At 40.0% G+C, this 23162-nt stretch overlaps 2 protein-coding genes across 3 annotated transcripts in view; one reads left to right on the forward strand and one right to left on the reverse strand.

Annotated features, from left to right (window-relative positions):
• LOC107036630 (dorsal-ventral patterning protein Sog) overlaps positions 1 to 9938 on the forward strand; it is a 35331-nt gene extending 25393 nt beyond the window's left edge. The window contains exons 4-8 of the mRNA XM_015254707.1: positions 4637 to 4702; positions 5152 to 6993; positions 7278 to 7477; positions 7541 to 7891; positions 8819 to 9938. Coding sequence (XP_015110193.1) covers positions 4637 to 4702; positions 5152 to 6993; positions 7278 to 7477; positions 7541 to 7891; positions 8819 to 9058 — 2699 coding nt within the window. The 3' untranslated portion in view covers positions 9059 to 9938. The remainder of the gene's footprint in view (positions 1 to 4636; positions 4703 to 5151; positions 6994 to 7277; positions 7478 to 7540; positions 7892 to 8818) is intronic.
• Positions 9939 to 13833: 3895 nt separating this feature from the next.
• On the reverse strand, positions 13834 to 22043 carry LOC107036631 (serine--pyruvate aminotransferase, mitochondrial). Of its 2 annotated transcripts, none has more exons than XM_015254708.1 (6): positions 21787 to 22043; positions 20224 to 20424; positions 18804 to 18961; positions 18496 to 18651; positions 15449 to 15796; positions 13834 to 14438 (listed from the first exon to the last, which is right to left on the reverse strand). In XM_015254708.1, exons 1-6 carry the CDS (start codon positions 21976 to 21978, stop codon positions 14282 to 14284), a joined length of 1212 nt encoding a protein of 403 aa, XP_015110194.1. In that variant the 5' UTR covers positions 21979 to 22043; the 3' UTR covers positions 13834 to 14281. The 2 variants fall into 2 exon arrangements, with proteins under 2 accessions (XP_015110194.1, XP_015110195.1); XM_015254709.1 differs by lacking the exon at positions 21787 to 22043 and adding an exon at positions 21653 to 21779.
• Between the last annotated feature and the right edge of the window lie 1119 nt (positions 22044 to 23162).

The raw sequence follows: 23162 nt of genomic DNA on the forward strand, positions 1-23162 counted from the left end.
TGTAAATTACTGATAAAAATCGTTTGTTAAAATTCTTTTCCCATTTTACAATGTAAGTGCCTCAACCCAAGACGCCTATGGCTCTCTTCTCAAAACAATCTTGGGTCTGAATTTAAGACATTCTTCGGTCTTAAAGTGAAACACTTGACGTTCCTCTAATTCTTTGAGACCCAAAAATGTATTAGGTTAAAACCCATAGGTGTCTTAACTTGAAATTCAGACGTGCCTTAAAGAAAGCTAAAAAATGTTTCAACTTGATGCCCAAAAATATCTTAATTTAAGATTCAAACTGTTTTTTACACTTAAGGCCCAAAAATGTTTCAACTGAGGACCCAAAAACTCGTCAACTTGAGGCCCAAAAATATCTGGAACACTCATAGGTGTTTTAATTTGAGATTTGAAAGTGTATCAAGTTAAGACCCAAAAATATTTAAACTGAAGACCCCAAATTTTCTCAACTTAAGGCCCAAAAATGTCTTAGATCGGGATCGAAAAATGTCTTGAATACAGACCCATAGGTGTCTTAATTTGAGATTCAAAAGTGTCTTAATTTAAGGCCAAAAAATATCTGGAATCCAGACCCAAAGATGGCTTCAATTAAGACTCATAGATGTTGTAATTCGAGATTTGAAAGTGGCTCGAGTTAAGACCCAAAAATATTTCACCTGAAGGCCCAAAAGCTTCTCAACTTGAGCCCCTAAAAATGTCTTACATCTAGATCCATAGGTGTCCCAAATTGAGATTCAAAAGTGCCTTAACTTAAGTCCCAAAAAATTTTCAACTTAAGACCCAAAAGCTTCTCAACTTGAGGCCCAAAAATCTGTTAGATCGAGATCGAAAAATGTCTTGAATCCAGACCCATAGGTATCCCAAATTGAGATTCAAGTGTATTAACTTGAGGCCCAAAAATATTTCAACTTCAGACCCAAAAATTTCTCAATTTGAAACACAAAAATATCTTGAATTAAACCCCAAAATATAAAAAAAAACCAATTCCGCAAAAAAAAAATCGTTCCCGTATCAAACTAATAGCGCAACAGGGACTCAGGACGAATGTTTAGAAACGAAAATGTCCCCGTCCATTGAATGGCGCCAAATTTAAATCCTAAGGTTGCCGTTTCAATTTTTCGGAATGAAGGGAAAACTTGGAAAATGCGGAAGTGAAGGAATAATGCCTGAATCCTCTGTCTGGCGCCTGCTGTTGGGTGGATTGACGCAGTTGATACAAATAAACAACGATAAGTTGAAAAAAAATTGCAAGCAGTGTATAAAAAATTGGAGGGAATAAAGAGGGCAAAGACTGTGTGCTCCGGTTATGGGTGGATGGAAAACCAGTTTTCCATACTTGGCTTTGAATTTAACCGAATCGGGCGATCTGTCCAACGCAAAACGATCTCACAACGCTCTCGATATAGTTGCAAACCTGTAAACTGTTTTTTTTACAGTTTCAAATAGTTTTTTTTTCACCATGTTTGATTTTTTTTCGTAAATTCCTATTTACTTTGTATTAATTATTCGCGCTTTAAAATTCTGTAATTAATTTAATGAATTTCATGTTGTATTGAGGTACACGAGACAAACATTTCATCTTAATTTTTCCTAGTGATTTTTTTTCCACGAAATATTTGAAATTACTGCATTTCAATTAATTTCATCAGCAATTTCATCAACAATTGCAGACAAATGAATATTTTCCAAGAAAAAAAAAGTGGAAAATTAAAAACAAATGAATAATCTCGAATACACGGAGAGAAATGTTCAGTAAAAATTACGGAACTCACAATTCACTCACCGATTACGGAATCTACTCAGAAAATTTAAGTGACGGTATCGTAATTTTCCACAGGAGATTCAGATAAAATTTACGGAACGCTCCGGAAAAATTCCGTGACAGTTCCGTAAATATTTTCCTACAACCAAATTTCGCTCCAGAATTACGGAAAAGATACGTTATTTTTATTAAATATTTCTCTCCGTGTAATCACTTCAACTCGAAGAATTCAACTTCATCACGTCTACGTGCCACTTATCACGATGAGCGAGAAAAAATGAATATCAATAAAAATAAGAGGAAAAAAAAAATAGTATCCACCTGACACTGTCAATAGAAATGAATTATTCATGGATCTAGTGTTCAAGAGTAATTATTATAAAACCGCGTAGCATTTATTTCGTTAGCATAATTATTGTAGTTTATGTACCGGGGGGAAATTTACTTAACTGCTCCATTTAGCTTAGAAAACCCCGTTGGGGATCATAAATTCATTCATTTGCGTGGAATTTTTATGTCTTTTGACATCGATTAAACATTTTTTTTTTCAACTTTTCAAAAATCACTTCAAAATCAAAACTAATTTTTTTCATTTCTTCTTATGATTGAAGTCCATTCACTCGGTTGGACGAATGCCAATAAATCGATCGATGTTCGCATTAAAATTGAAACGTGTGCATTGACGTGAAAAATGCCAGGAATAGCCATCTCCGATGTGATTTTATACCTTAGTTATATTTCAACGTCAGATTAGACACGTGAGATAATCGTAAACTCGTCTTGATATTATGAACAGTGGGTTATCTTGGGAATGGGTAAACAAGTGGAAGCTATTATCTCACAGATTGATAGCCCGGGAAATTTACGTTTTCAAACAATGCTTGGCGTTCCATTTTGCCCCGTTAGTTTACTTAATGGATGAAAATCAAAGTTTGGCAAGTGAAACGATGTTCCCGGACGTTTACACGTGAATTATCCCCCAGCTGTTGAATGAAGAAATTTTCTAGGAAATCCCTAAAAACGTATTTTTCCCCTAGACATCTAGTGATTTTTTTGGACGGCTGGGGGGATGAAGAGACAGAGCGAGAGATAAAATAGTCACCATCGGTGACCCGTTTTACCCATCAGTTTGGTGAAAAACGACGGGATTGGAATTTTTCCCTAGGGATTTTTTTCCCCAAGATCACATTGGAGATGTTTTTTTACCGTAAATCTGTCAAGTTCACTGAGATATCCCCGAACATATTGAACCTCCCGAAACCCTCCGGGGGTCATCGAAACCCCCGAAAATATTGAACAACTTGTCGATCTCCCGGAAACGCCATGAAATTCCCTAGGAAACGGTTTTTCGCCCTAGAAAGCTAGGGATTTTCGCAGTATCTGGGAGGGGCAGCATAAGAGGGGGGTAAAGTAGTTATTGGAGAAAGCCTACGTAATTTCAACCGAAAAATACCCTGAGACAGTCCATTTTACCCCTCCCTTTCCCACTGAATGCCGAAAACAATTTCCCCTAGAAATATTCTGCCTCCTTCATCTTAAATGTCCCGAGCCATTGAAAATTCACTAGAATACGAATTTTCTCTAGAAATCTAGTTATTTTCTCTCAAAACCTCATGAATTTATCTAAAAATTTTAGCAATTTTTTCTAAAAAACCTAGTGATTTCCTCCATTATCCAGGAGAGGCAGCATGAAAAGAAAATAAGAATTATTTGGAGCCAAAGCAATCTCAACGGGAAAATACCCTAGAACTCCCCATTTTACCTCTCGCTTCCCCTCTGAAAAAAAATCCCTAGAAATCTCCCCCCCAATTTCATTCCTCATTCCGTCTGCATCCAAAATTCCCTAGAAAACGATTTTCCCCTGAATCGAGTGATTTCCCCCATTATCTGGGAGAGGCAATACGAAAGGGGAGTAAAAGGGTAATTGTACAAAGTCAGATCAATCTCAACTGTCCACGGAAAAAAATTCCCCTAAAAATTTCCCTCAAAAAAATCCCCAAAACCAACCCTAAATTCAAAATAACTCACCGCTCTCCAGGAAATCTCCACTCTCCCCTTCCATCCCAACAATTGTCGCCTCGCTGTCCGGCAAATGATCCCGCACTGTAAAAATAAATAAAATTAATCAGAAATCGAATAATACGAGAAGAATGCAAAATGGTAGGGAAGTCGGGCGCGACGGTTTAGCGCCATGGCGCCGGTTATATTACCGCATGGCGTCACTTCGATTAAACCGTGCGCAATCTAAATGTAAATATTAGCATGCATAATGATTGGATACCCAGGGGGAAGGGGGGGGGGAGAAGGGTGGTAAATAGTGGGAGAATTAAAAGCGATGCGGAGAATAGAATCGATTGAGTCAAGACCAAAATACCAATATCAACAACAAATTAATTATTCCATAAATTTACCTCATTAAAAAGGCTAATTACGACCACCGGGACCTCAATATGTAATTATGGCCTCATTTAATTAGCAAATTCGTCAAGGATGATGATAATAATTGTCGCGACAATTTTTTTGTCACCGACTCGCCCATTAGCTTCATGATCTTTCGCATGAGTTGATTTTTTTTCCTCTATTTCCCTAGAAACCAGGGATACGGGTTTTTCTTTTTTTAGGGTGGGGACGGGAGGGGGTGAACTATCTACACACGTGCCAATGATGATGATCGATAAGACTCTGGCGCAATTCCAATGAGCAAATTCCGAGACTTCTCATTGCACTTTAATTCTTCAACTTGTTGGTGAATTTGAAACCATTCTGCATGTGTGTGAATATATTTCGCTGTACGTGATGTACATGGACAAGTTGTTAATAAAAGCATCGATGAAGTTAATGCATTTTTATACTTTTATTTTTCAGGTGCTGAGATTGTTCAGGATTTGCCGATTCAGCAGACTTTGGAGGAGGAGGAGAGGAGCTTAAAACGTGAGTTGATGAGCAAAAAATCTTGCTATGCATAAGTATTATTGTTTTGGTTGAAAAGCTGGGGAAATTTCCGCTGGAAAACACTATATGACGGCCCTTTTACGGTGGAACCTCTCATTTCTTACATTATTCCCTAGGCGTCCTCTGGTTTCTTATGCTACCATCGCGGCCGATGCATTCACTGTGCGATCCCTATTACTCCCTCCCCATCTACCCCACATATTGCGCAGCACATAGACGCGCACTCCCTTCTGCGCATGCGCAGCTCCTCCAAACGCACATGCGCATCGTCCTTTCTGTAAGGGCCTCGCGACCCAACCTAGCTTCGTCCAGAGGTGACATTGATGATAAACGATATAAGATACCGGAATATAAGAAATGGGAGGTGAACATTTCCCGCGATGTAACCTCAGCACTTCCACCTTCACAATCTCTTCTCCTTCCCCCAGATTTTGCTACCCTGATAAGCAGCAGAACGGCGCGCCACCTGCACGATGACGCTACGGAACCAAATCCCTCAATCTCTTCGTACGTCGCCACCGGACGCTTCACGTTCCACCGCAAGAACCTCTACTACTCGTTCTACCTGGGTGCCTCGACCCCTCGCCCCAGAACTCTCCAGTTCATCGACGACGAGGGATCGATTCTAGAAGAGCAAATAATTGATCCTGTCGGCGGAACCTATCAGAATGCCACCGGAAAACTGTGCGGAGTGTGGAGACGAGTCCCGAGGGACTACCGGAAGATCCTCCGGGAGGAGCAGTTGTTCGTCTCCCTGATTTGGGAGAGTACAACCACCACCATGATGACGACGACCGTCACCTCGACGATGTCCACCTCGTCGCTCACCGGTCAGCTGTCCAGATACAAGGCTCTCTCAACCGAGCAGTTCTCCTCTCTTCTGGAACCGACGATGGGAGTCGACAGGACCATGATGACCGGATCGTCAGCCACCGCCATCATCTCCGTCAGCTCAACGTCAGCGCCCTCGATCCACGTCTCCCTCGCCTTCAACGGCGTCTTCTTCCCTGAAGACATCATCGCTGTCCCACTGATCGTCATCATCGAGCATCTCGAAAAAGACTACACCCTTCTCAACGAAGAGATCGTCATCAAGAAACCGTCGAACGACATCAACTTCGGGGAGGTGCGTTCCGCACTGTCGGGAGCGGACCTGCGTCTGCTGTCCCGGGGCAAGTTGTCTATCACCATCGCCTCGCGGAAGGACCCTCAAGCGTTGAGATTGGCAGGGCCCATTGGTCCGCGGGCCAGTTGCGACGTCTTTCAGGCCCTTCTCGCTCCGGAATCAGGCACTGAAGGCTCGGGCCTGGCCTGGGCTTTCCTGGATCGCTTCGGAGCCCTGCGGTACGGGATGAAGCTCGCCGGAATTGACGACGAAAACCCCCTGGTGACACTCGTTGATGACGGCGGAAAGAGAAAGACGGAGCTTGAGGATCTGACGCCATCTTTGATTGCGGGGACTAATGGAAATGGAACCCTGGAGCGACCGGGCCCTAGGTTACTGGAGCCTCTCTTCAAAGGGGAGTTGGGGGTCATCGCGGCGTCGCCGTTGGGTTCCACCCTGAAGGGAAGACTCATGCAGCGCCCTGTGGCGGAGGCCAAGGACACCTTGGCGCCATTTTTGTTGAGGCCCGCTGGGAGCGGGGGCAATGTCGGCCTGATCTGGCTGGCGATCGACGCCGATTGCGTTCTCCATTATGAGCTAGAAGTCGGAGGACTTCCGGACGACCCCGATGATGACGATGGCGACGAAAACGACGAGGCCACTCTTAGGTTGTACCTGGAGACAATGCCCCTGCTGGCCCAGGGGGCCCCGGTCTCGCGAAGACTTCTTGAGGAGTTCAACGGAAACGTTCTCGAGGGATCAGTCACCGGGCTCTCACCCATCGAACTCTACAGGATCGACTCGGGGATCGGCTTCCTGGAGGTCATGACGGTCAACAGGAATGTCAGCACCAAAATGCTGAAGGGCCAGTTCAAGACCCGGGCCCCGCTGAGCTGTCTTCCGCATTACGCGGATAATGATGTCGCTAGTGTGATGGTTTATAGTCTGCATCCTTCGAGCGCGGAGATTGAGACCGCCAGTTGCTTCCACGAGACGAGATTCTATGAGGAGGGCACCCAGTGGACCGCCAAGAGCGATCCTTGTTTGATGTGTCATTGTCATAGGGGGGTTGCCAAGTGTGATGCGGTGCCCTGCCCACCCATGAATTGTCCGGCTCACAGGAGGGTCAAGGCACCTGCTGGCCATTGTTGCCCAGTTTGTTTAGGTAAGTCGAAAAAAATTTCAAATCTTCCGCGCGTATAATCGTATGGTATCGCTTGAAACGATTAATCGATCTTCGATAAATAAATTTTCGATCCTAGATTCAGCCAATACCATAAAACACTTCGATCAATCGAAGCTCGACTCTCTCTGAACACATGTACTCCTGTTTGATTGGCTGCACCTGATTGGCGGGAAATTTAAACATGACAAGGTCGCGAAACCTTGAAAACTCGCCCTTAGTCACCATTTCCTTTATAAAAAGCATCCTTATCCTTTAATTTCAAGGGCCACAAGCCGACAACTCGACGACGACAACCCCCAGTTCCCTCGCGATCACTCCCGGACCCAAAACCGTGGGAGAAACCAACAATGTGGGTTCCTTCAAGGGCTGCACCCTAGCCGGACAGTTCCACATTGCCGGTGCCTCATGGCACCCCTACCTACCCCCTTCAGGCTTCGACACCTGCGCCATATGCACCTGTGACGTAAGTACACGGTTTCCCCCATTAAGATCGTTCAAAAATTGATTAATGGATCTATTTCCACAGCCCGTGAGCCTTGAAGTTCGCTGTCCCCGGGTGCAGTGTCCCACCCTGGACTGCGATGAAAAAATAGCAGTTCGACCGGACAAGAAGGCGTGCTGCAGGCAGTGCCCAGTGGTCAGCGTCATCCCGATAGGTGGTACCAACCCACCAACAACAAATCCAGGCGTTGAAGGATCCTTACCCAAGGATCAAGCCATCTCCCTGCACTTGTACTCGTCCAAGCGCACACCCGAGGAGATTCTAGCCAACGGAGGATGCAAATATCCGATGGGAGGCCCTTACGAAAACGGAAAAGAATGGCACCCCAAAATCCATTCTCATGGGGAGATCAAATGCGTCAAGTGTCGATGCAAGGTAATTTCCGAAATTCAACATACCGTTTTTTTTTTTTCCAATAAAATTTCCTCATTGGAAATATGTCGACAGCGTCAAGAATTGAAAACTTTTAATGACGAACAATAGAGGTAAGACGTTTGCACATTATCAAGCACTCTGGCTCAGTAGTAGCGAGCCTGCCTACTGTGCGAGAGATCGCGGGTTCGATCCCCGTCTTCAGCAATTTTTTTCACAAAAATATCCTATCGATTGCGATCGGTAACGAGAAATTCTGGATTATCGGCGGTACCCGCAATGTCAGGCCCCGGTTTGGGCCCCAATCCCCCCCCCCCTCCCTCAAATCCATTCGCATGGAGAGATCAAATGCGTCAAGCGTCGATGCTCGGTAATTCCCCGAATTCTAAATATCATGAGTTTTCTTCAAAGAAATATCCACCTCTCCCCTGAAATACCAACGAAATGTGAAAAATTGAAGAATTTTTATGAACAAAATGAAAAGCTAAAATTATACATAAAACATTGCCGGATACTTTGGCTCAGTGGTAGCGAGTATGCCTACTTTGCAAGAGATCGCGGGTTCGATCCCCGTCTTCGGCAATTTTTTTCACAAAAATATCCTATGGATTTCAATCGGTAACAAGAAATTCTGGATTTATCGGCGTTATCTCGGGCCTGATGGAGGCCCAGTTCAGGCCCAGTAGTCCATCTCAGACTTTTCTGGAGGTATCTCCTAAGACGATGAAAATAAAATCCCAAAATTCAAACACCAAAGCAGAAAGAGTCTTCACAATTGATTTGAAAAATCTGCCTCAACCTTTGTATAGGGCCCAAACCCTGGAGACGGAGGGGGGGGGAGGGAGAGGGGCTTCCTGAAGAACGAAACCATTGTAATCGACAAAAACAATGAATGGCGAGTGAAAGCCCTCAAATAGACTTTTTTTGCAGAACGGCGAAGTGAGATGCGACCGGAAACGCTGTCCCAGGTCCCTCTGCAACTCAATAGCAAGCCAATTGAAACGCGGCGAGCGTATTGCGGATGCTGATGACTGCTGCACCAGCCAGTGTAGACGTGCACGTAGACACCATCGTAATCATCGCAATAGCCATCATCATCATCAACAGACACGTCACCACGCATCATCCAAGAACCCTAAGCACTCAGTGACACCACGTGATCTCAGCTGAGCACGTTGACAGGTTCAAAATTGATGCGATGGTTTTTTTATTTCTTGCGTATCTTTTTGTTTTGCGGAGAAAATAATAATTCCAAGGCTGTCTGTGTCATTTTCCTTAATGGAAATTGATTTTGAAAAAAGGAACATGTTATCGCCTTCCTGTTTTGGCTGGAAGGAAATGCGTATAAAAATCAATTTTTATAAACCCTAATTGAGCTGAATTGATGCTATTCAGCTGTTTAAGGGAATGATGATAGATTGTTGCGTGTGGTAATATTTATGGTGATTATTATTTTTTTCAATTCTGGGGTTTGAGGGGAATGAGGAGATAGTCAGAGAGACATTTCCGGTTTATTTCTCTGGTTTTGAATCAATTTTCACCCGAGGTTTTGCTTCTTCTTGGTGTTGGGTAACTGATGGGGGCAAAAGGGGTTCAAAACCAGGGCTCGGGATCGGAAATTTTCCTGGCTTTCCAGTGATACCCGTTGAATCCCCCCCATCCCCATCTCTTCAGGGGCTTGAGATATTGAGGAAATGCGAGAGGTTGCTGTTTTCGGCGGGAAAGCGTTCTGGGGTTTTTGAGGTTATGGAGAGATGGGGGATGATTCATCAGCGAGACATCTGGCGAGTCACGGAGAAAATGATTTTTTCCTCGTTCCAATTAAGCACTGAGTTGCCTTCATCTTCCATTCGGTTAACCGAGACTGCATATTTTTTTTTTGTTAATTTTCATCAATTGGATTCTATTGAAGGGTCTGTTTATATTAATTCAAGTGTAGAAAATTGAAGGGAAGTCGTGGGACATCGGGAAGGGAAAGGGTTGTGATGATTAATTGATGAAAATTATTTTTTTGATCAATAGAATTTTTCGAAAATCTCAAAAATTTTAAAAATTGTAAATTTATAATTCTACTTTCGTCATAAAAATTGATGAATTGTTGACAATTGATGATTAATCAATGTAAATTTTTTAGGGTGAAAATTGTAAAAAATAAAGAATGGGGATGATCGAAAATAATTGATTGAAGAAATCTTTTGATGATCTAATTAATGATCACAACTGGACGAGTTACCCAGCAACCAAAGAAGACTGAAGAACCTCGATGGGCGTCATCGGTTTATCGTTTTATTCGATTATTATTATTTTTGCTTATCTTTTACTAATTTACTTATTTTATTAATTATTAATTATTAATTATTAAATATTAATTGTCTCGTTGTCATCTTTAATTATCATCTATCATCTTTCAATCTTCCATACTCATTCTAGCTTCTCATATTCTCATTGTCATTTATGGTATACCGATTGCTGTAGTATTGAGGAATAATTCATTTTTGTAATGGTGTCGTTGAATTAGTGGGAAAATTTCCGATTTGAAACCCTGGTCATGAATCCATTTTGCCCCGTTATTATTTCAATTATCGGAAAATAGGATTTTCGCCCAAATTTTGTTTTTTTGGGATTTCGAGAGAAGTATTGGGGCAAAATGGGTTTATGACCAGAGTTTGGAATCGGAAATTTCCCGGGCTTTCCAATGACGTCTGTTGGATTCATTTATCGCTTCAAGTTGTTGAAATGCCGAGGGGAACGTAAAAAAACTTTGTGGGAAATTTCAATTATGGGGTTGTGGAATGTAATCAGTTAATTATCTCGGTGATGAGAGGTGGCAGGGGGAAATATTATGAGAGATTTTTTGTCGGAAATTTGATTCTCTACAAAAAAGGTCTTTTGACTTTTTTTCCTAAATCGATTGGTTTGGGATGTTTAGAGGAAAATGTGAAAATCGACTATTAAAAATCGATGGGCAAATCAACTTTGGACAAGAGTGGATTTAGAACCGAAGACGAAATTCAATCAAAGTCAAATGGGAATTAATTACGAATACAGGACAAAAAATGAAAAAATCTTGAATTTTAGAAAAATGATATCAGCAAGATAAAATTGAGGGAAAAAAGTCCAAAATAGCTCTGTGAGGGTTTTGGAGGTGATGAGGAATATTCAGGGGCTGTAGCCATCAAAGACGAAGTGATCAATTAAAGAGAGAGAAAATTATTGAGTCATGAAGAGGCGAAACTTTGAAGTTTCACCTTTTTAACAACTGAATTTTCCATCTCTTGCCACAAAACAATTCTTGCCACTGGATTTTCGCTTCGATAAATGGCGGAAAGACTTAGAATATCGAAGAAAACCGTCAAATTCTTCAGATGACAATAAATAATTGTCAAGATATGCAAAAATTTTCAGTCACCATTATCGATTGACACAAACTCGATCGAAATATTTGGAATTTTGTGACAAATCATCTGATTTCTTTCAGTCTTCTCAGCCTCTGCCTCATCTATCGAGAAAAATGGGTGTGACACTAATTTTTTAGTCCCAAAAAATCTGTTTTTTCACTCAGTGCAACGAAAAATCCATTGAATTGTTCCTGACCGAAAATAAATGGTCAATAATCGTTAACTTTTGGGAATGATCAAGGAGGAACATTAACAGACGCAATCGGAGAGTAGTTGAGTTAATAATTGATAAAAACAAAGGGTTTGGCAGTTTTCAATGCCCTAACCTCGTACTCACCCCAAAGGCTCCAAAACCCCGGAATTTCCTCGAATTTCCGCCATTTTCGTCGCGAAATCCGTTGTTCATCAATACAGAACCTTTTAACACACGTCACTGACTACTTTCACCACAATTTGGCTATCAAAATCCGCCAGTAGCACTTGCTGCCGGCACAAACACGCGACTCTTTTGTTTTCCTCTGTTCTCACTTGCACAAACACTCGCGCATGCGCAGTCAATGCCACTCAATCGGAGGGAAAAATAATGAATTTAGAAAAATTTTCAAAGCTTGTAAATTCCCCACAAATAGGAATTTTGACATTTTCCCCCAAAACCACTCGTTATTGAGATGAATGAACTTTTAACAAAATGTCCACGAAGCCTTTGTAAACGGAATTAAATCGACAATTACCATTAAATTACGAGAACAATCAAGGAGGAACATTAACAATCTCAATCGAAGAATAGTCAATCCAATAACTGATGAAAACAAAGGGTTTGGCAGTGTTTTCAATGGCCCTAACCTCGCATCCACCCCAAAGGCCCCAAAACCCCGGAATTTCCTCGAATTTCCGCCATTTTCGTCGCGAAATCCGTTGTTCATCAATACAGAACCTTTTAACACACGTCACTGACTACTTTCACCACAATTTGGCTATCAAAATCCGCCAGTAGCACTTGCTGCCGGCACAAACACGCGACTCTTTTGTTTTCCTCTGTTCTCACTTGCACAAACACTCGCGCATGCGCAGTCAATGCCACTCAATCGGAGGGAAAAATAATGAATTTAGAAAAATTTTCAAAGCTTGTAAATTCCCCACAAATAGGAATTTTGACATTTTCCCCCAAAACCACTCGTTATTGAGATGAATGAACTTTTAACAAAATGTCCACGAAGCCTTTGTAAACGGAATTAAATCGACAATTACCATTAAATTACGAGAACAATCAAGGAGGAACATTAACAATCTCAATCGAAGAATAGTCAATCCAATAACTGATGAAAACAAAGGGTTTGGCAGTGTTTTCAATGGCCCTAACCTCGCATCCACCCCAAAGGCCCCAAAACCCCGGAATTTCCTCGAATTTCCGCCATTTTCGTCGCGAAATCCGTTGTTCATCAATACAGAACCTTTTAACACACGTCACTGACTACTTTCACCACAATTTGGCTATCAAAATCCGCCAGTAGCACTTGCTGCCGGCAGAAACACGCGACTCCTTTGTTTTCCTCTGTTCTCACTTGCACAAGACTCGCACATGCGCAGTCACTCCCACTCCCACTTCTTTGTGATGTTCCTCCTCGAGAAATTCTAATTTTTATCTTCATACGATAATTCAAAGTGCCTTTACTCGACAATCGCATACATAATCATTAAATGTAAATAATGAAGTTTATTAACAAAATAAAAAATTGGCGGGAAAAACGGAAAATTTGAAAATTTTCAGAGCGACATTTGATTTGAGGCTGCGGGTGGGGGGTGGGGGTCACTCCATTGGATAGATCGATAACTTTAACATTTAATTCAATAAAAAGACGACCCGTTATGCCCCATGTTTTCTTGATTAGTGAGAAAAAAATTGTTTTGTTGAATATTTCTGGAACGAATGAAGGTAATGGGGTTCATAGCCAGAGTTTTTCAGTGGAAATTTTCCTGACTGTCTCCTGGGGTCATTATCGACCCCTTATAACTCACTCTTTCAGTTACGCACATGAATTTTCATTTTTAGAATTTAAAGTTCTAAATTTGAGATAGAAAATGATGAAAATTAGGGGGGGGGCGGACTGGAGTGTCGAATTATAAAAAAGACCACCCGTTTTGCCCCATTCTTGTGTTATAAATGGAGATTTTCAACTGCAATTTCCCTGGCTATCGCTCTCAAACCCCCACCTAAACAATTCAATGGAAAAAAAAATTTATCACAAATGATGAGGAACACAAACATTTTAGCCTTGTAATTCACCTGCGACAATCACTCATAACGAAAATTCGAGTATTGAACAATTAGAAAAAAATGTGAGGCCTAAATAAAAAAAAGTTCAATTTTTGCTGGATAAATTTTGAACGATTCGAAGACATGAAAAATAAAAAAATTGAATGAATCGATTGATTAATTTTTTTAATCATGAATCCATTAGTCTTGGGCTGACGTTGAACGGGTAAAGTCGAAGCTCCTCTTTATTATTGAAAATAAATTATGAGTAAATTTGAAAGAAACATTGAAAATTGTATAAAAAATTTTTTTATTGACATCTGAAAAATTTACTTACATACTCGCTGACATGATTACAAGCATAAGAAATTGTAAAAGAAATTGTAATAATGTAGTTAAGGGCTACTGTACCATTGTCACAATTAATCTGATGGTAAAATAGATTTTTACGTAATATTATTATTTTTGTCCTTCACTCATTTTTTGTTTCGTTTACTCTATCTATTTTTCTGAATGTTGAGACGACGAAAGGTGGCAGATATACGTAAAAGGGAGTGGAAAAATTATTATGGATTTATTATGAGGAAAGTGTACGCCGATTTCAGTATTTTTCATTGAATAAAAAATTTTAAAAATTATAATCTTCGTATTGTTTTTTAAACAAAAAAATTAATTACCCTAAACTAGAGTCACAATGAGTTGAGTATTTTTGACGTAATTCTGAGGTGTTTTTTTAGTTTCTCAGAGTTTGCTTTGAGATTTTGCGAAGTTTACAGCCTCTTCTAGGGCCCTGAGCGCCACGGCGATCCTCTCGGGGTTCGCATTGACCCCCATTGTTCCAATTCTGCACAATCTTCCAGCAGTTGGACCCAATCCGCCAGAAATTTCGACATTAAACCTGCAAACAAAAGATTGAAAAATTGAAACACGAAATGCCTTGGTAACCAGTGGAAAGTCATCGAAAAATGTAGCTTAAAAAATCGAGGGATTATTATGTCGAATAAAATGGTTTTTTACTCATGTTTCTACGACTACATGAGTTTTCGTTACATGAGATTTTCCCGGGATTAGTCTACCACAAATTTTGATAAGGCGAGCTGAGATGTTTGCACATCAAAAATACTAAGACGACTGTAGCCAACAGTCCCGGGCTATATGCAACCATCATGCATTTTGTTTCCATAGAAATGTCCCACTCTCACTCGATAACCATTGATAACCATTGAGAAGTCATCGAGACAGGTCGCGTGAATAATCAAGGTATTTTTATGACGAATAAAATGCTTTTTTACTCATGTCTCTACGACTTGAAATTCTCGAAACGTAATCATTCGTTTAACTAAGTAGCTCAAGACCTTTAGTTTCTGAGCGAGCGCCTCCATCGTGAGGCGCTCCTATCCCCGAACGTCCACATCCGGAGAACTACGACTCGTAGATATGCGAATTGAAAACCATTAAATTTATTATGAAATTCCCTACATTTGTCGCACTGGACGCCTCGATGACTTCTCAATAGTCATCGAGATATTTAAATTGACAGTGGGGCATTGTGGCGACAGCGAGAGCACCTTCACTCGAGAGTGCATCCGTAGTACCCGTACACATGACCGCGGGCTTCGCATTCCCTCCATGCGCAGTGGTCAACTGCGCAACTTCCGTTCGGTTTTTCGTTACACGAGATTTACTAGGGATTACTCCCGCCCAAAATTTCGATAACGCGAGCCAATACGTTTACTCCTAAACAAATAGTTATTATTTCGTCTAGACAATCAAGTTTTGATGCAACAAATTCGCAGGTGGAGCTATTGACAACAGAGCTAGGAGTTGCATTCACCGTAGATGACCTCAGCTAGATGAGGTGACCGACGAAACTCTCGTAAAATGAGAGGATTTTGAAATATTTTTTACCTCTCGAGACATCTTCTGATGACGACCCTCCCGTCCACCCCCTCGGGCAGGCAGAACGACGTGACAGTATTCGTTCGATGGTCAGGATTATCGACAAAGAACTTGACCCCCAATTTGGTGAGACCCTTCCTCAGAAACTCAGCTGCCTTCTGGTGTCTCCTCCAGGAGTTCTCGAGCCCTTCCTCAGCCAACTGGGCCAGCCCCTCGCGCAATCCATACACCAGTGTCGCACTTATCGTGTGGTGGTAATTGCGCTGAGGCTCGTCGAAACAGCTCCAGTAGTTCCCCAGGAGTTTCATGTCCCAGTAGTAGACTGGTACCTTGAATTTTCGGGATAATATCTTTTTTCTGGAGAAATAAATGCATTCAAAGGGTCAGAATATTCAGATCCTGTGAAAAAAAGCATAGGCGATATCTAGAATCGAAAATGAGAACGCGAACGTGGTGGATATCTCGAACGAATGGAGAAAGTAAGGCGGTTTTTTTTCACCCGGCGCCAAAGGGTCAGATTTTTGGTTTTTCCAGAGGGAAAGGCGATTTTTGTCAAAATTGAATTTTTTAGCCGGGTGAACGTTGATTCCAACTACTTAAGCGACGGACTATTCAGAACTCTCAAGAGTATGTGGAAAAAGTGAAAACTGAAAAAGTGTTTTTTTTAAGATTTTCAAAGGGTCAGATTTTCCGTTTTTCCAGGGGGAAAGGCGACTTTTGTCAAAATCGAATTTTTTAGCCGGGTGAACGTTGATTCTAACTATTTAAGCGACGGGCTATTCATAACTCTCAAGAGTATGTGGAAAAAGTGAAAACTGAAAAAGTGTTTTTTTTAAGATTTTCAAAGGGTCAGATTTTCCGTTTTTCCAGGGGGAAAGGCGACTTTTGCCAAAATCGAATTTTTTAGCCGGGTGAACGTTGATTCCAACTATTTAAGCGACGGGCTATTCAGAAGTCTCAGAAGTATGTGGAAAAAGTGAAAACTGAAAAAGTGTTTTTTTTCAAATTTTCAAAGGGTCAGATTTTCCGTTTTTCCGGGGGAAAAGTCGACTTGCGCCAAAATCGAATTTTTTAGCCGGGTAAACGTCGATTCCAACTATTTAAGCGACGGGCTATTCAGAAGTCTCAGAAGTATGTGGAAAAAGTGAAAACTGAAAAAGTGTTTTTTTTTCAAATTTTCAAAGGGTCAGATTTTCCGTTTTTCCGGGGGAAAAGTCGACTTGCGCCAAAATCGAATTTTTTAGCCGGGTAAACGTCGATTCCAACTATTTAAGCGACGGGCTATTCAGAAGTCTCAGAAGTATGTGGAAAAAGTGAAAACTGAAAAAGTGTTTTTTTTTCAAATTTTCAAAGGGTCAGATTTTCCGTTTTTCCGGGGGAAAAGTCGACTTGCGCCAAAATCGAATTTTTTAGCCGGGTGAACGTCGATTCCAACTATTTAAGCGACGGGCTATTCAGAAGTCTCAGAAGTATGTGGAAAAAGTGAAAACTGAAAAAGTGTTTTTTTTTCAAATTTTCAAAGGGTCAGATTTTCCGTTTTTCCAGGGGGAAAGGCGACTTTTGTCAAAATCGAATTTTTTAGCCGGGTGAACGTTGATTCTAAGTATTTAAGCGACGGGCTATTCAGAACTCTCAAAAATATGTAGAAAAAGTGAAAACTGAACAATTTTTTTTTTCACCCCGAGCCAAAGGGTCAGATTTTCGGTTTTTCCAGGGGGAAAGTCGACTTTCGCCAAAATCTAAGTTTTCAGCCGGGTGAAGGTTGATTCCGTATTTACTGACTCCTCTAACTCGGCAGGTCCAATTTTTCGACTCGGGGAATTGAATGCCATTCTATAAAACATGAATAAACGAATCATAATTGTCCAAATGATTTAGGTCAGAGGAAAATATAATAATTCTACTTTCTTAATATTGCGTTTACTAAGGTTTTCTTCAAAGTTGATTAGAATTAATAACTATAATTATGAGATTATCTCACATTTTTGACGTTAAGGATAGGAGAGTCTGAATGCAATGTAGTGAAAATGATGATGGATTTTTTCACTTTGAACAAATAATATTAAGATCCAAACACAAAATTTCTGATATGAATAAAAAGAAGCTGTGACTCAATATTCCAAATGAAGTTTTAATTTTTAATTTGGTGCTGAAAACACGAGATGACAATATTCTAAGCACGGAATTATATTGATGAGGTGAACAACAGATTAAGCATATCCAAGTATCTTTTACACTATAGATTCAACCATTTCCTTTTTGTTTATATTCAACCATTTTCAATCATCAAATTTGTTAATTAAATTACGTGAGAAAAACTTGAAAAAAAAATCATGAATGTTCAGCGTTATTTAAACAACGTTTTGCACTGAATAATTATTTTTTTGAACACTCGTTGTTTACAAATAAATAATTGAATTGTTTAAACTTTCGGAAACCTTATTGTTTTGGGTATAAAATCGATTTCTGGTAAAATTTTGAATATGATTAAATTTGTTACCATTTCAAACATGTGATTTTACGATGGAAAATTGATTGTTTACAAATTATTCACAGAAAATATTCATAATTAAAAAAAAATTGCGATTTGTTAATTATTTCATCAATCTTCTTCCAAAAGTGAACTTTCTAATTCTTATTTCAGATTGTAAAAATGGTTTCTAACAGTTTAATATCGAGATTTAAATTCAGACCTGCAAAGTTTAAATAATAAAATCATTAACTAATAAAATAATAAAATGAATGAAATGTTCGATTACAAATGTAGAAAAGCATTTCACTGGAGAAAAACAAGTCAAAGTACTTGGATATTCTTAATTAAATCACCCTGTGAACTCACTAAAAATTTTTCACAATTAACATTATTGTTTATACTGATAAACCATTGAATTTACTGTATAAATTACTGAAATTCATTTTGAATCATGTATTGTACCACATCCCCGAAAATTCTCAAATCTCTAATATTTGTTTCGGAAATTATTCCTCCAGACCACCAGTTTTTCCCACATTTCGAATCTAAAAATTGAAAAATACAAAATAACTAATTATCGTACTCTGCCCTGGGTCCAAATGACACCGGAGTGATTCCCGGCGGTGCCCCGAGAACTTTCTGACTCCCTGTGTACACAGCATCGATGCTCCACGCGTCCATGAAGAAAGGATCCCCGCCGAGTGAGGCGACAGTGTCAACAATCAACAGTGCGTCATACCTAAACCATTCGATACAAGAATAAAAAATAGAAGGAATGGAAGAAACGAATGATGATTGCGTAGTTGTGTGTGTCACAGGGTCACACATTGAGCAATTAATCATCGACATTTATCATTACGAAAGAAGAAAATGTCTTGAATAATTATTTACTTGCGCACTAGGTCTCCAACCCCCATCAACGGTTGTTTCAATCCCGTGGAGGACTCAGCGTGTGTGCAAAATACGACTGTCGGTCTGAACCTCTTCAGGGCGACCTCGAGCTCATCTAGGGTGAATGCAACTCCTAGCTCTGTTGTCAATAGCTCCACCTGCGAATTTGTTCCATCAAAACTTGATTGTCTAGACGAAATAATAACTATTTGTTTAGGAGTAAACATATTGGCTCGCGTTATCGAAATTTTGGGCGGGAGTAATCCCTAGTAAATCTCGTGTAACGAAAAACCGAACGGAAGTTGCGCAGTTGACCACTGCGCATGGAGGGAATGCGAAGCCCGCGGTCATGTGTACGGGTACTACGGATACACTCTCGAGTGAAGGTGCTCTCGCTGTCGCCACAATGCCCCACTGTCAATTTAAATATCTCGATGACTATTGAGAAGTCATCGAGGCGTCCAGTGTGACAAATGTAGGGAATTTCATAATAAATTTAATGGTTTTCAATTCGCATATCTACGAGTCGTAGTTCTCCGGATGTGGACGTTCGGGGATAGGAGCGCCTCACGATGGAGGCGCTCGCTCAGAAACTAAAGGTCTTGAGCTACTTAGTTAACCAAATGATTACGTTTTGAGAATTTCAAGTCGTAGAGACATGAGTAAAAAAGCATTTTATTCGTCATAAAAATAGCTTGATTTTTTACCCGGCCTGTCTCGATGACTCCTCAATGGTTATCAAGATATTTCGAGTGAGAGTGGGACATTTCTATGGGAACAAAATGCATAATGGTTGCATATAGCCCGGGACTGTTGGCTACAGTCGTCTTAGTATTTTTGATGTGCAAACATCTCAGCTCGCCTTATCAAAATTTGTGGTAGACTAATCCCTGGAAAATCTCATGTAACGAAAACCCGAACGGAAGTTGCGCAGTCGACCACGGCGCAGGGAGGGAATACAAAGCCCACAGTCATGTGTACATGCACTACGGATGCACTCTCGAGTGGAGGTGACCCACGGTGCAGGCGCTCTCTCAGAAACTTAAGGTCAAATCTACTTACTTGAACGAATGATAACGTCTCGAGAATTTTAAGTCGTAGAGACATGAGTAAAAACCATTTTATTTGTCATAAAAATCCCTTTATCTTACACATCGCATGTCATCACGATGACTTCAATAATTGTTATCGAGATGTTTCAAAAGAGGCGCATGATGTTTACAGATTTGTTAAATATCTCGGTAAGAAAAAATTTTAGAGGAAAACTTCACAAGACTTTCTGTATTTGAAATTTTCTCATCTACCAAAAAGTTCTTTCGATGTTTTCCCCTAAAATCACTCATTGGCCAGATAATTGAGGGTTTTAGGAGGTGTCAATGATTTTTTTGTGGTTTGTTTAATTGTAATTATTTGAACTCACATGTGCACCAACTCGGGTAGCCATATCCGCAGCTCTGTCCCCCCAAATTCCTCCTTTGACAATCAAAACAGTCTCTCCGGGTTCAAGTAAATTTCCAAGACACGCCTCCATGCCCGCGTGTCCCGCCGCGCTTATCGCCAGTGTCAATCTACTATCAGTCTGAAAGGCGTACTTGATACCCAATTTGATCTCGTCCATCATCTAATTACGAAAAACATCGAGAGGGCAGGTATTAAACACGGAAAATGTCAAAGTCAAAATATTTCCCCTTCAAATTATCTGTTTAATTTACGTCTTCCGTAATTTTTGAAATTACGGAATTTTATCTTAAATCTTTCCTCAGAATCATAAATTCTTTTTCGAGTAATTTTCAACATTTCTTCAACCGTAAATACTATTTAACAGCTAATAGACCTCGTATTGAGATTTCTAATGCTTACATAAAATTTAAAAAGAATGATTGAAGAAGAAAGATAATTCAATTGACCAAAATATTGATTAAAACGATACATCAGTAGCGAAGCGGTAAATCGGTTCAGGTCAACTTATCTCTCAGCTGAGTTTTTGAGGAATCTAAGAGAGATAGCCGAATTTTTGTAATTACCTTTTTCGCAGCCCTAAATTCGTTCTCCAAAAAAGGTTGCAACAAAAATTTTGCAATCTGCCTTAGATTCCGAGATATTCACTGAAAACTGACCAATAGTAAAAATCGACTTCAAGTAGCTCTACACTGAGAAAAAAACAAACACGTTGTCAAACAAGTCATGTTTGGGCCAACAAAATTGCTAGTTGAAAATTGCCAAAAAAAGAATTTGTTGGTTGGAATTTGAAAGTCCCAAACATGAATAATTGTTCTGCTTTCGACAGCGACGAAATATTTTCCTCAAGAGGCGGATAATTCTCACTAGACGGTGCCTTTTCAGCATGAAAATATCTCATACAGAGGAAAATTTATCAACAAATATTTTATCCCCAAGTTACAAGATTGCTATCATATCATTATGATTGTTTCATTTAAGGGTTCATTTGTTGTCTGTGATCATTAGACAGCCGAAACGAAAAACTACTACCCTTGTTTCGCATAAAACAAAGATTTTTCGGGAGCAAAATAATTGAACTACTAAGTATATTTTTGCGACAAAAATTTTTCATTCCGGCGCACTCTTTGCATGTTTGGCACAAAAAATCCTTTTTTGATAAGTTCTAAAAAACTATTTTCTCGGCACAAGTAAGACTTGTTTGAGAACTTTGTCGTTTTCGTCCCAGTGGAGAGCCACCTTAAACCGTTTTACCGCTTAGCGACTGAAATGATATGCGATGGAAGAAAATGAAGCGCAGAATGACCTTTCGAAGCGTAATGATAATTTATTAACAGAAATAGCTGTGCTGTACGGAGACGAAAGCAATTGCCATTTTTTTTCAAAATCACCTTTAATATTGTTGAAATAGTTTTGGGCCATGTTTAGGTCAGCAGCAGTAAACGCTCAAAAAAAATTAAGTAATCAAAATTGCACTACGTTTCGAATGCTCTAAGCATTCCTCCTCAGGTGCATCATTTTATACCTTTAATATTTCCGCGTGGAGGTGTCCGATGACGGGATTCCTGAGGGCCTCCAACACCCTCGGGGAGCAGTTGCTGGGGCCGGGGCTGAAGAGCATTCGCCCCTGAGGCACAACAAGTGGTTGGAGAAGCTCTGCAGGTGGAGATTTCAATCCCCCGGACTTATTAATTAAATCTGAATAGTCGAACGACATTGTAATCAATCCCCAGGCGAACGTAACTCTTCGACGGAATCGGTGGTACTAAACTAGAGGGCAGACGTCTGCCGTGGAGATAGAAAAGGTTGCTACTGATAATTCCAGATAAGCCCCGAACGCATGAGACTTTGTTTTCGTCATTACGACGGAGACGAGAGATTAGGAAATTGTTGGGTGATGGGGAATGCAGTTTTCGGACGGGGCGAAGTATTTGTTTGCTCTCCACTGGAACATTTTACGCTGCAGTTCGTCTGAACAATAGCGATTTTTCCCGCAATTTTTGCTGCCGAATGGAAGGATGAAATCCGAAATTTCAAACGGACATCGAAACCATTTTTTAAGCTATGATTCAATGAATTCAGAACGTTTTGCTTCCGAACTAAAGCTTGTAATCGTTCAAATTTAAGTTTCGGATTTTTTGTTTTATATCGATTCAGTATTATCCAAAAACTCCGAAAATGAAATTTTCAGACCTCGCATGCAACAAAGTTTTTCTTCAATTGTTCGCTGATGAATGGCTGGAATTCAATCTTTTTTTTTCAGATGTANATGATGTGCAAAATAACCGTTCGGAAGCATATCGCTAATTTACTAGCAAAAATAATTACACGATATACAATACAACAGCAATTTCCCACTTGTTTTCAAGTTATCGCGGCACCACCGATTTTTGAAAAAATTCGGCCATTTAAAAAAAAATTCCATTGATGCATTAGCGAGTAATTAACGAAACTGCTGGTCAGTAAATGTGCAAAAAATTTTTATCGAAAAATTTTTAGGCCTGTAAAAAATTTTATTATATAGGGGAGGTTGGGGTAAAATGGACACTTTTTACTTTTTTTCAAATGCTAATGACTTATCGAATTGTTAATGAAATTGGATCATNTTAATCGCCATTAATTAAAATTTAATTCATCGATTAGTTTTTTAATTTTCGATTTTTTTCGACAATCGGTCGTCCCACGATAACTAAAAACATGTTCTGAATTCATTGAATGATGGCTTAAACAATTTGTTCGGAAGTCCTTTTGACCGAGTTCGAAGATGAAGGCGATAGCAATAATCGTTATTTTATTTTCTTTGAAAATTTGCAAAAATTTTGTGTTTTTTGGAAATCAGAATTCCGGGGATATCTTTGAATATCATGCTTCAAATGAATTCAATCATAGCTTAAAATGTTT

Source organism: Diachasma alloeum, unplaced genomic scaffold (assembly GCF_001412515.2).
Source record: "Diachasma alloeum isolate Michigan unplaced genomic scaffold, Dall2.0 Dall_scaffold_00210, whole genome shotgun sequence".
Lineage (NCBI taxonomy): Eukaryota > Metazoa > Arthropoda > Insecta > Hymenoptera > Braconidae > Diachasma > Diachasma alloeum.